Below are 13,324 nucleotides of genomic sequence, written 5' to 3'. Positions count from 1 at the left end.
TTTTGAGGCCGACGCGGTGACGCTGGAGGAGATTCCGAATCCTGCCTTGGCAACGGCAGAGCATGGCGCGCCGAGTCACCCCAATGTGGGGCTCACTGCGTGCATCGAGCAGATGCGGCGAGGCCTGAAGGCCGCGGTGGAAACAGGCTCTCGCAAGCGGCTGTATCTGCAGCTGCGCGCGTGTCCCACCTTTAAGATGCTGACTCTAGAGGAGTACAACGAGCACCAGGACAGCGAAGCACTGCTGCGGCGTCTGCAGCTCCCGCGTTACTTGCGCGTGACCGTGCGTGACGCGATTTACCCTGACGGCTTTCTGGCGCCGTCGTCGCGAACGGCGGGCAGAGGCGCGTCAAACGCGTCGGCGTGGCGGTGGATGCCCGGGCGCGAGCTGCCCACGAGTGTGGCAGCCACTTCCACCGACGCGAGCTTCGTTGTGGAGGTCCGCCCAACGTTGGCGCGGCTGCACCTGCGCTCTTCTGCTGATATGACGCCGCCTGACGCCGCCGCCGAAGGCAGAGCCGGCAGCGTGCACCGCAGGCGGGAGAGCGGCAGGTGGTGGGGTCGCCGCGGCAGCACTGCTGTATCATCGAAACCCGACCCTGCGACGACGGCGGCGGCGACCGAGATGGCGCAGCAGACTGGGCCGTCCTTCGACCCGACCCCGGCTCGCCCACTCCTGTTGTGTGAGGCGGACCTCCGACGCTATGGCTTCCAGCTCGGCATCGAGCTTATCGGCGACACATGGACACCGACAGTCGGCGAGGACGGCCCCAGTGCCGGCTCGTATGCGAGAGCTGCCGCCGATGACGGCACCATCGTCTTCGACGATCACCAGCGACAGGCAAACTTGCCGCGACAGCGCGCCCCACCGAACGTGGCGCTTATTAACAGTTTCAGCGTTGTGGAGCATCACAGCCTCGACAGCAGTCATCACCTGTACATGAAGGGGGGTGGGGTGTACCGATCTCACTTTATCAACTACCTCTTCTCGGAGCTGCTCAGCGACCCAGCCGTCCTGCAGGGACATCGTTTTGTGTACCGCTACAACGACACCTTTGCCGGCATAACAATACCGCCACTCTCTGCCGACCCCGCAGCGGCGACTTCGCGTCAAGGCCATCGTGATGGTGGTTGGCTCAGCGGACATTCGCGTGACGCGGGGGCTGCGGAGGCCGAGGAATACAGCGACCTGCGCGCTGCACAGGTGCGGCGAAGTGCGTCAAAGCATCTACCGACTCGCGGTAGCGCCGGTGACGCGACGGCGACGGCGACCGGCAGTGGCGAGACGACCGCCGCAACGTTTTCGAGGGCCTTTCCCGCTGTTCGGCAGTTTTGCAAGGTCGAGGAGATCCTCTTTGCCGTCCCCGGCATCGCCACCGAGTGCAGGGGGTGTCTACTGGCCGACACCACCTTTTATGTGGCAGGCGATCTGACGGGCATGTGGACTGCGTCGCCTCTTTCCGGTACTGCCTCTGCTGCTACGGGCACGATATCTGCACTGGTGTCGGCGGCTAGCACCACAACCAGCGGCACACCTGCGGGCGAGGCGACCATGGCACTTTTCAGCTGGACCGGCGAAGCCTACACCCGTCCGCTCCTTCTACCGTGGGACAGCGCCACGCGTGTGCCGCGATGCTGGCAGTTCGACTGGCTCTGCCCCGCCGCCGCCCACCGCGCGCTTGAGCGCCTTGCCTTGCAGCTCACAGGCAGCAGCGATGGTGCAGCGCTCTCCATCGTCATGGATGTCGTTCTGTATCGCATTCGCGGCGTCGATGGTGAGGCACTGCCGGCGGCGCAGCGACCGATGGTATTGCTTTCGAGTACCCCGGTTGAGCTGGCAGATGTGCTACGGCAGAACCACGCGCACACTCGCCGTGTCGGCGCCAGCGCTGGGCAGACGACGCTTGCTGCTCCGCTTGTCCTCGGCGTGAACCAGACAGCTGTAGATGCGGCTTACACGCAGCTCGCCGATGACACGCTGCGACGCCGCCGACGTGCCCAGACGACGCTCGAGTACCACCGAGACGACCGCTACGCTGCTGGGCAGCTGGTCGTGAATGCATCTGTGTTTTTGAAGCTGTGCACAAACGAGGCAAGCGAGGCTGGCGACGGCGCAGCGTCGTGCATGGTCGTCGCCATCACCGATGCTCTGCTGACAGTGGAGGCGCCGAGAGTGGCCATGCCGTCTGCCTCGTGGGCGCGACGGCTGTTCGGACGCGGTGGCGTGGGCATAGGCGCTGGCAGTACGGCAAGGAATGCATCCCGCGAAGCTGCGCCGTCACCGGTGTCGCCTACGGTGCTGCTCTACCATGCCTTTATGGCCTTCCTCGTGCATGAGCTTCTGCCGTTGCTCGGCATCGTTGTCGTTGTGGCGCCGCCGGGCACTGCTTCCGCTCTGTCGGACTCCCTCCTGGAAGATCAGCGCCGCGCTCACGTGGCCTTCACCATCATGGCTTTCCTGTCCTTTGTCTTTGTCTACGCGTACGGGCCGACGACGGCGTGGCTGGGGCTCTCTATGGCGGTGTGGTGCCTCTCTCTGTACTACAGCCGCCGTGCTGAGCTTGTTTTGGTGTTTATTGCCTCGGCCGTCTACACGCATTACCTCATGTGAACGGAAGGCGGGGAGGGGCGGGCGAGGGAAGGGGTTGAGTGTCGAGGCAGCGACGAGGACGACGGATGTGTCTGTGCGTGCGTTTCTCTCGTGCGCGTGTGCCGATGCGTGCCCCATGAGAGGTGCGTGGATAGATGGCATGTCTTGTTTCGACGTAATGGCCAGTGACTCGGATGCACGCTTAACTTCCAGGCCTATAAGCGGCTCGTCTCTGTCGCTCTCTCCCTGGTGCTCGGGCAGAGAGCGACAGAGTGCACAACAAGGACAGACTAAAAGTGTGGACAGTGACAAGGAACGCGTGCTGCGCAGAAGGGGCGCGTGCTTGTGTCGGCGTGCGTGCATGGCGGCGCACATGCACACGCGTCATCATCTTTGCGCTCTCTCGAGGCGCTTATACCGTCTCTCGGTTGCCATCACCATCGTCGAGGCGAAGAGAGGGAGGTGGTGGCTCGGCAAAGGGATGCGCGCCGCATCTGGGACATGCTCGCCGTCCTCCTCGCTGCGGCAGAAGTCCGCCGCCATCGCTTTCCATCTCTCTCAACGTCTCGCTTACGAACCTCTAGCGCTGCCCCCTCCCCCATTCCCCACTGCTGGCATGCTGGAGCGAGGGGGCGGCCACGGCCAGAGTCGTCGTGGCAGCGACACCATTTCTGCGCGTCTTCTCCATGCATGGGCCTTCCGTCGTTCGTCTCACCACCATCACCTTCCTTGGCCTGACCTTGTCGGTCTTTGCTCTTCAACGGTGCATCCTTCTGTGTGCACCACCCCCACTCAACATCGATGCACGCGCGCACACACGCCCACGCGTTGCAGCGCCCCCCCCCCCTTCCCTGTGCGCGTGTGTGTTTGTTTTTTTGTTGGGGGTCTCGACTGTCTCTACGCCTTTAATGCTGCTCCGAGCCACCGCGGCGTCGACGTTGGCCTCGGCGCTTCTCCACCGCAGGGGAGGCGCACCGCGGCCGGTGACGGCGGGTGTCACCGCCAGCCTTGCCAGTCGCTGCTGCTGCTCACCTCCATCGGCTGCTCTATCTTCGTCATACCAGCCAACGTCTTCGCTTGTGCTGCTGCGTGCAGCGACGTTGTGCGCGCCCACCACAGGCAGCTCTTCTGCTTGGGCGACAGCTCGCCGCTGGCAGTCCAGCGGTGGCCCAGGCTACGGCACCGTCCCCGCCGACATCGACTCGCCACGCGGCGCAGCAAAGCCCACGGAAGAGGAGCTCCATCGCGAGCAGCGTCGCCGCACGCACGGGCCCGCGGCAACTGCCGAGGACGCGAACAAGGAAGCCGTCAGCACCCACGTAAGCGGGTACAACCCATGGGAGGTGCTGGGCCTGAAGCCGGGTGCTTCGACGCAGACGATCCGCCTGCGCTACCACGAGCTCATGAAGCAGATTCACCCGGACATGGCGGCCGACGGCACCGGCGACATCCCACGCCTCAACCAGATCAACAAGGCATACGAGCTGATCACTAAGAGTCCGACGCTGGACCGGCGCTACCGAAACCTTGTCTCAGACACGCAGTACTTCTACTACAAGTTCCTGCCCGAGTGGATGGCGCGCAACGTGGACGAGATGCCGCGGTACTGGAGTTGGGTTAAGTGGCGTACCCCGAGCGGCTTCCACATTTTCCTGCTGCTCTGCGGCTTCTACGTGCTCGGCCGCTTCTACGCCGCCTTCCCAATGCTGACGAGCGTCTTCTTCGTCTCCGTGGCGCTGGATGTGCTGCTGCACACGATGCTTGCCCCGGCGGCGTTGTGCATGCTGTTCCTCTACTCGATCATGGCGTACCGGAGCTACGATATGGCGTGGCTGACCAGCCCGAAGGGCTTTCTGCGTCGTGAGTTGGGCTATTAATTTCACGAACAGCATGGCGGGGCACTCGCGCAAAGTCGTTTGCGCCTTGCACGTGTGTCGTGCGCGGGCTGATGGTGGCGCTGAGGCGGTGGTGCTCCGTTTGATGCGTTTGCTCTTTGCGGGGTGCCCTCGCGGAGGGTGGGGTGGGGAGGAGGAGGAGGGTGGTGGCGCCGACAGAGGGCGCACTCCTGCGCCCGTGCGTGCTTGCATAGTGCACGAGAGGGCGGATGAGGTGGGCGAGGGTGGGCTCGTTTGGCAGAGCGAATACAGGTAGCGCCTTCCGCCTTCCCTCCGGGGGCGGGGCGGAGGGGGCTCACCTCAGCAGTCACGCGCGCCCTCCCATCGCACGTTCCTGTCTTCTGCACCTCCATTTGTGTGGCGCCGTTTTTTTTTTTCTCGGCCGCCACTCGGTTAGCTTGCGTGTGTGTGTGCTCTTAAGGCGATGATACTTAAATCGAGTGGACAGTCACAGACGAAATAGAGAGAAAAGGAGGGGAAGTGAATGTGTTGGAAGGTGGGGGGCGCAGCGCAGACCTGCGCATCCCTCCGTGTGGCTACGTGCGGGTTGCCTCGCCCTTCCGTGTAAGTCGAGATATGTTCCCCCTCCCCCTTCCATCTATCTCCTTGTTTCTGTGTGTTTGTGTGTGTGCGTGGCTGTCGGCGTAGGGGTCTCGCACGCTCACAAACTCCGGTCGACTCCGTCAGCAGCGATGAAGGGGGCATAGCCAGGCAGCGAGTGGACGTCGCACGAAGGGAGGGAGGCAAGGGGGAGGTGAAGACAGCACACAATTGCGAGGCAACGACGGAGAGGCAGAAGCACGTCTTCGTCTGCATGTGTGCCTTGCTGAGCGACACGGCCGGGCGCCTTCCATGAAGCGCACTTATACGCAGCCAGCGGCTTGCCCTGCCTCTCTGGCGCACTTGTGCTTCACCTTCTGCCACCTCACCTCGAGAACCCCTTCCCTCTGCTGTGCTCTGCTCACCATTCGTGTCATCCCTCTCTTGGCTCACGTCTTATCATCTTCCACTGTCTGTCTCGACGTTCTGTCTATCTACTCTCTCTCTCTGCCTCTGCCGCTCTCACAGAAATGAATCCCATCACTGCCTACGCCACCATTATCAACCCTTTCACTTTCCTGTAGCGACTAAGGTGCTGTTTTACGTATTCGTGCGTGTGCACCAGGCAGGCACATCCGTCTGTCCTCTGCTTTACGGACAGACAGTGCAGATCCCTGCTTCTTTCCTTCAGCTTCATCACTTCACTCTGTGTCTGTTCTGTGTTGCTTCACCAATGTGATCACTGTGCCCACCTGGATGCCTGGCAACAGCCCCCCTCCCTCTCGCCCTCCCCTCGCCTACTCTCGTTGAAGCTATTTCCGCAGGCACGGCTCTCCTTGACTCGCACGGTGACACTCGTTGTGCAGCTTGAAGAACTATATCGACACTCATGCTGGCCGAGCACAGCTACGCTGATGGTGATGCCGACGCCCCCTCGCTCATCTACCTGAGCGAGCCGCTGCCGTCCTCAGTCAAACCGCTGGGACTCTCCCTCGCCGCCTCTCCGCTCAACGCCACAGCGGCAACACCGGCGGCGGCGCCGTCTGCATCGCCGTCGTTTCGCGTGCGTGCGATGCACCTCGACGACGTCGCCGAGGACGTCATCCTCGTTTGCGAGGACAGCATCACCCTATGTGTGCCGTTAACTTGGAGCGCTGCTGCGGCGGCGCCAGCTAGCTTGGAAAGACCGTCAAAGTCGGAGAAAGACAGGATCGAGACTGCTCACGGCAACGCCGCTTGTTTAGCCCAAGACGCAGCATCGACTACTGTGATGCACCGTCGAAACTGCCCGCCGGATGCGCGTGGTACACTTCTCTGCTTGCCTTCTCCCCATACCCCGCCAGCAGCACAGTCTTCCACGCCCACTGCCAGTGCCGAAGCGGCTGCGGCGTGCCTACGCATGGCGAATCCTTCACAAGTGTGGACGGCCCCTCTCTCTGCCTCCTGCTGCACCACAGCATCCACCAGCGGGCTCTGCCTACCGCGGCGTCTGCCCATGCCGCACGAGGAGCTCCGTCGCTCGGCGTCGGTGCTGATGGCTGTGCCGCTACCGCCACCAGAGGCACTGCCATCGCCTGCTTCTTCGACCGGCCGCAGCGAGACACCAGGGCTGACATCGGGGCCGTTGGCTGTCTCTGGTTATGGTGCACTCACCGCGCCTCCGCCGGTTATGGCAGTCTACATCATGGAGTGCCCCGTGCTGCGTGAAGGTGTGGACTGCATAGCGGCATCGGCTGTTCCGCTCGCGCGCCCACTAGCGAAGGTTGTATGCTCCCCCAACACGCTGCGCTTCCGCGAAGCGTGGTACCCGATGCAGTTCTTCTGCTGGTGCGACCGCAACAGGGCTCCAGCTGCTGCCTCGACGACGACGACAGCGGCAGCGTACGTTGACCACCATCTCCTCTGCGTCTCCTCGATCGCTGTCGACCTTGTGCAGGTGCGCTGCCGAGTCAGCCTCGCACTCGCACCTCAGCCGCCTCAGCCCCCGCAAGCGTCCACGAAGCCCTCACCTCTGCTCTCGTTTGGAGGTGGTGGCACACAGGAGGACGGGCACATCGAGCGAGAGCCGGTGCACATCCCGCCCGCCTCTCCGGTGAGTGCGGCGACAGCGGCTTCGATGACCTATTCATCATCCATGGCGTCTTCTGCTACTGCCGACAGCGTGTGCGATGGGGCCGCGCTGGTGTCCATAAGCGTGCTGCAGCGCTACGTCACGCGCTCGGACTGGTGCACCTACGATGCACGAAGTCGTGTGCTGCTGAGCCTTAACCACGCTCGCCCGTCGGTGGTGAAGCCGATCAAGGTGTATGTGGGGCGAAGGGCGTCTTCGGTGTACCGCGAACCGAGAGCGAAGTCTAGCAGGGCAGCTGAGGCAAGTTCTGCGCCACTGGAGCTACGCACGTTGACTGAGTTGACATTACCAGAGAGCCTCTGCGCTACCCTCCATATGCACTGCACCGCAGGACACGGCACTGCCACCGGCGCTGCGCCCGCTTCTTTGTCGGAGCTGCCGCTGCCGCTTCTCCGGTGCCCGCAGGCGTCGCAGCAGCTCTCCTCGGTGCTGGGCGTGCTGACGATCTACGGGCAATCTTTTTTATACCACGTGTCCTCCGGCCGCGGCACCATCGGCGGCCGACAGGACCCGGTGATGAACCTGTACATGCACGTCCCCTCCAAAGAGCACGGGCGCCAGCCCTTGTCCGGCATGTCGCAGACCGAGAGGGCACTGAGTAGCGGAGTTGCCGGTGCTGGCGCATCAGCGTCGGCTGCTGAAGCAGCGCATAGCGACTCACTCTTGAGTCGACTTACGGCGGCGGCGTCGTTTGCCACGGCCTCTGCGCCGCCGTCCAAGTTGTGTGGCGGCGTGTTTGTTCACGTTGCGCGGCTGTCCTTGACTGCGGTAATCTCACGTGCGTCTCGCGACTCTCAAGCGTCTGCGCAAGACCCGTTGTCGGGTGCCGTAGGGGCTGACGCGCTTGCCGCGCCGTTGCCGCAGCTGCCGGGCTTGGTCCCCTTCTGCGTACAGGTGGTGGACAACCTCATCGTGATTCACTCCCCAGACACGGCTCGGTCGGCTGTGTACGACCTGGCAGACTGCGGCAGCAGCAGTGTGTCTCGCATGAGCGCCGCTACCGCTTCTCGCAACGCAAGGAACAGCACGCTGGCGCGGAGCTATGTGTGGAAGGCGGTGACCTCAGGCACCATTGGCGCGGGGGTGCGGGCGCGTAAGCCTGCCGCTGCTTCAGCGCACTATTCTGCTGAGCCGGCTCCTTCGTTGGGAGCTGGAGGGGGTGCGACTTCGGGCTCACAGGGGATGGCAAACAGCGGTTTTGGTCACTCCTGGCTCTCTCGGCCGCACCACCACAGCGGCAGCAGCATCACTGACAACGTCGACGACGCCTCCGCTTCAACGTCACGCTCACCGCTGCTACCGTCACCAACAGCGTCTCATCCGCCAACTGCCGCCTCTAGCGCCGCGCAGGCCGCCGCCGCCGACTCACTAGCGGCTGAGCACCAGCACCGGCGCGACCGTTCGCGTCATAGGAAAGTGGCATTGCAGCACCAAGCTCCATCGGCCGACTTTACATCTATGCTGTCCGTGTTGAGCAGCTCAATGCTGGCGATGACCGCGTCGGATCCTACCACCGACGCTGCCGCTGCCGCATCTGCCGTACCGTTGATGTACCCGCTGTACTGCTGCGGTGCCGCTGCAGCGGTGGAGGGCTGTGAAGAGGGAGGTGCAGACGGCAGCGGAGGTGCGCCGAGGGACAGTGAGCCGGTCGTCTACAGCGACTATCAGTGGCTGGCGGGTCCGCGGCTACCACTGGTGATGAAGGCATCGGACGGAACGCTGCGCGTGTGCCGTGTAGACGCCGCGCGGGTGGCGGCATGGCGTCTGCTTGTGGACTTCAGCGACGAGAGCGACGGCGCCAGCCAGGATCCTTGCTCGCCGCAGCAGGAGCAGGGCCTCGATGTAAACACCTTGAATGGCGAAGCAGCGGCTTGGCTTGTCCGCTCCTACGTGAGCTTCCTGTGCCGGCGCTATCAGGTGTTTTCGGCTCGCTCGACCAACGACCGCAGCACCAGCAGCGTGCACGCTCTTGTCGGCCTTCTAGGTGAGCTCACTGTCCAGGCGGTGGGGTTGGAGCGCGATGACGGCGACGGCAACGGCGCTGGAGTGTCCCAGACGGGCCCATCTGAGTACTCCAAGGTGGATGCGTTGCGACATCTTCTGTGCATGGCCACAGCATCGACACCGGGCGTCGCAGGCAAGCAGTTGTACACTCTATGGACGTGCATGCTGGAGAACCTCACACTCGAAACCGCGTTTTCTGCCCGTTGCGTCGCGGTGGAGCGAGAGCGCTCTTTGGCCCTCGCAGGAGGGGCCGACGGCGCCGATGTTGCGCGTGCAACCCGCTCTGTGGCATCTGGTGAGCTCCTCATCAGCTCCGCTGAGCTGCAGCAGCTCATTTTACAGAAGGTGTTTGCTCCTACTTGGTTAGCCCTTCAGTCATCTTTGCTATGCCACCCCCAACAGCAGCAACAGCCTCAGAGGCGGCGCCAACTCGAGGGACTCCTCTGCGATTATGTGCGGCTCCTGCACAGCGCCGCCATTCCAGTGGAGCCGCCCCTCCAGCACTTGCTTCTCGAGATGGTTCTTAGCGACGTGGGAGACACTCCAGCGAGTCTGTTTATGGCTTCTCAATCGCCATCCGCCTGCAGCGCTGCGCGTCGTGTGCAGGAGCTGCTGCGACAAGGGGTACTGGAGCAAAATGAGGCCACGGCGCGCTGGCTGCTGGATTGGTGGGGCGCATCTCAGGAGGTGAGAGCATCGATGCGGCGCATCGACGCAGCTGATGCGAGTGCGCGTCGCCTCAACGCGGGCGAGCCCTCAGCGGAGCGTCGCGCTGAGCCGTCAGGTGCAGTGGCCTCTGCCCCCACATCCCCGGCCGCGGCGACGCCAACGGCACAGCAAAGTGAGGATGTGCCGTTCTCTCCTTTCTGCCCCGGTGAAGACGCGGAGGAGACGGAGATTCTCTTTGGGGAGGCGGTGCGTCTTCTTGAGGCGCATGGCTTCTTACTGGAGGTCGCGGAGGCGTACAGCTGTCGCTCCCACTTCACCGCTGCCGCAGCGGTCTTGCAGCGCGTTCCACAGCAGAGCAAGCTCGCTGAGGTGCCCGCGGTTGCACTATCGTCGGTGCTGTCGCACCGTCGGCAGACACGCGTGCTGTCGTGGGACTCCCTAGCTCTCTCCGTGCTGGATGGCGCGTGGCGGTGTGTGCGTTGGGCGGAGGAGGCGCTCTTCAACGCCGGCGGTGCCGCCGTCGTATCCCAGCACCAGCTTACCGCATCGGATTTCGCCTCGAACCCACTGAAGTCTTGGCGAACGCGCTCGCTGGAGCGACAAGTTCAAGCCGCGCATCGCGTGTACATCACCGTGGCAAGGAAACTGCTGGTAAGTCTGACGGCTAGCGCGTTGTCGCCTTCGTCAGCAAGCAAGGCAGCGCATCCTAGCCAGGGTTCCCTCGCTGCGACCACTTCGCCTAATGTCGACGGCCGGTTCCACGTGCACGAAATACACTACGAGCAGCTGCTTCGCCAGATGGAGCAGGGCTGGCACGAGCTAAAGCAGCGAGGCGGAGCATGACGGATGCGGATGGGTGTCGCGGCAGCTGTGCCTCTGTGGGCGTTGTTGCCCGCGTGGTGCTCCTCGACTTTGCGCATGCTCCCACTGAATCATCAACATGTGCCCGCGAAGAAAGGGGGAAAAGATGAAGAGCCGAGCAGGAAAGCCCCACCGCGTCGCCACGTGCACTGCGCCAGCAGTGATGGACAGAAAACGGAGGGTGGGAGGGGCGGAGGGGAGATCAAGTCTCGCTGAGGCCCGGGGTGGTGGTGGTGGGCGCGTGCGCGCGGGTCGATGTCTGTGATGGCGTCTTTTCGCACACTTGACGCTAGCGGCAGACGAAAGGCAACGCGAGTCGAGTGCGGCCCGCTGCCAAGGCACAGCATCGTCGTCCTCTGTCCTCCGCCTCCGTCTTCGTCTTCCCTACTCTCGCACCACCAAGCAGATGAACATGGAAAGAACGGGCTGGAGGGGCAGCAGCCATCATACACCGCTGCGGTACATTCACCTCCGGTATGGTGGTGGTGGTGGTGGGTAGCCCTCACTCCAATCTCTTGCACCCGCTTCGCCTGGCATCGACGCCCCGGCTCCAGTACATGCATTGCCCTCCCTCCTCCCATACACGAACATGGCGCTGGAATATGCGACAGGCATGCATGACGCTGAAGTATACCCCTCTCCCTTTGGGGGGTGGGTGGGACCGACCGCACTGCCGCGCTTATTTTTGCAGTCCTCTCTGCGTGCGTGCTCGCTCTCTCCGGCACCCCAGCTTGCCCGTCTTTGCACCCCCGCCTCTCTCACCCTTCCTTGGCTGAGCCCCAAGCCGCGGTGCCAGGCGGCGCCCAGCTGTGTGTGATAGGACCGGCTGGAGCCCGGCTTTTCAATATGTGGTCGCCGTGCCTGCCTCTTCGAGTGCGGTGTGCATGCCAGAGCGCAGTCTCCCGCACGGTGACCCGCGGAGGTGCAGCGGAATGCTCGATATGGGCGATGAATCCGCCCCCATCGACCCCCAACGATTCTATGACTGGGAGGTGGGCATTGGCGTGCCGCCGTTAGTCGGCAGCTTCGGGCTCGAAGTTCTGCGTGGCCGACGAGAACGAATATCCGCCAGACGAGGAGGCCAACATCCGCGTCCGGTGGCAGCCGCTCTGCGACGTGCTCCTGCGATTCAGGACCTCTTTGGTGAGGCCTAGGGCAGGGCTGTGGAGGAGGCGCTGCTGTCTATCGAAGTCCAAGGGAGAGAGGGGTTGCAGCCGCAACACAGCGGCGTGTGTGCATTCATCGGGTGCCTCGCCCTTGTCGTTGTGGCCGTCTCGCGCTGCCTTTTTGTGTCTTTCTCCCTTTTCTCGTGGCGAGAGAGGAGGGCCACGGGGCCGCACCCTTTCACTATCCGCGGCCTGCTGCTCCTCGCTTTTCTCCTTTGCCGCGCCCACGCTCAGTGCTGCCGTCTTCTTGGCTATGCCCGGTGCGGCGCGCGTGCTGCGAGAAGGTTGCAAGGGCAGAGACGGCTCTCCCGATGTGCGCTCTCGGGCACGCACACACGCACACACACAGAGATGCACGCGCACCTCTCTATATCTATACAGGCACACACCCGCTTTCAAGGCAACGAGATGCCAACACCGCCCGGGCATTGGCATGGGTGCTCGAGTAGACTGCAGCGCGACTGCCCCTTTTCAGGCACGTTGTCCCAGCCGCGTACATTCCTTGCAGGATGGACGTGGGGATGGGCCCTTGTGTGGCATGTGTGCGTACCCCTCTTCCCCTCTTCCCCGCGCACGGACGTCTTCGCTTCGACGCGGTTGATGGGAGAGAAGGGTCTGTAGAATAAAGTAAGAGGACGAAGGCACAGACAGCCCCCACATGCACACGTGGACGTGCTGAACTGAATCCACGCGCCTCCCGAGCAGGTCTGTCCTCTCCCTTTCCTCGCGCTATCCTGCTGTCCTCATCTCTCTTCTTCATGCTTCTTGTCGACCGTGGCGGATACATGCGCCTCGCACTCCTTGGGCACACACACACACACACACACACACACACACACCGAAGCACCCGTGCCCACACACTCTCTTTACCCTCTTCGTGGCGACTGCCTCTGGCACACATCTGCTTTGCATCACGGGCTGAGGTCGCCCTCGTCCAGAGAAAAAAAAGGCTCAGTGACCACTCTGTGTGCGTGCGGGTGCGTCCTCGAGTGTGTCTGCGGTCTCTCTCTTTCGTCTCCCCTCTGCTGTGTTCTCCCCCTCTTCCTCCATACGCAGCGGCACACAACCACGCCCCGTGTGCATCGTGCCGGCTAGCTGGGTTTCATTCATCGATCACTGCTGCTGGTCCTGTCCGGATCTCGCTCTTTTCTTTTCTTTCGACCTCTCTCTTTCGAGCTGGATCTGGCGGTGGTGTCTGGGCCGGCGTGTGCGTGCGTGTCTGCCTGTGGCTTTCTCGGTCTCGGTGCACCGAGGAGGACTGAGCGTTGTGCGCTTCTCGTCTCTTGCACACTTTCGTGTGCACCCCCTCCCCCCGGCCCAACATACGTCATTCTCCACACATCACTGTATCCACCATGTCCTTCGGCGGCAGGAGGACGGATGAGACCGTGGTGGCCGATAGCGAAAAGTCGCCGTTGAGGAGGCAAACAAAGACTGCGACGACAGTACCACCACCGGTGGCTGCCGC

General features: G+C 63.1%; 3 protein-coding genes across 3 annotated transcripts; all 3 read left to right on the top strand.

Moving 5' to 3' along the window:
• Position 1: 1 nt before the first annotated feature.
• LINJ_17_0520 (conserved hypothetical protein) lies at positions 2-2,611 on the top strand (the record flags this gene model as incomplete). Its single annotated transcript, XM_001464674.2, has 1 exon — positions 2-2,611. A coding segment is annotated over one exon (2,610 nt), but the record flags the coding sequence as incomplete, so codon positions are not given.
• An 887-nt stretch (positions 2,612-3,498) lies between these two features.
• LINJ_17_0510 (conserved hypothetical protein) lies at positions 3,499-4,467 on the top strand (the record flags this gene model as incomplete). The annotated part of the gene is made up of 1 exon (XM_001464673.1): positions 3,499-4,467. One exon carries the CDS (start codon positions 3,499-3,501, stop codon positions 4,465-4,467), a length of 969 nt encoding a protein of 322 aa, XP_001464710.1.
• A 1,447-nt stretch (positions 4,468-5,914) lies between these two features.
• Positions 5,915-10,672, top strand: LINJ_17_0500 (conserved hypothetical protein; the record flags this gene model as incomplete). The annotated part of the gene is made up of 1 exon (XM_001464672.2): positions 5,915-10,672. The coding sequence occupies one exon, from the start codon at positions 5,915-5,917 to the stop codon at positions 10,670-10,672; it is 4,758 nt and encodes a 1,585-aa protein (XP_001464709.2).
• Between the last annotated feature and the right edge of the window lie 2,652 nt (positions 10,673-13,324).

The sequence above is a fragment of the Leishmania infantum genome, chromosome 17, assembly GCF_000002875.2.
Source record: "Leishmania infantum JPCM5 genome chromosome 17".
Lineage (NCBI taxonomy): Eukaryota > Euglenozoa > Kinetoplastea > Trypanosomatida > Trypanosomatidae > Leishmania > Leishmania infantum.
Note: the sequence above shows the minus strand (reverse complement) of the source record. Positions and strands in the feature narration are given on the sequence as shown.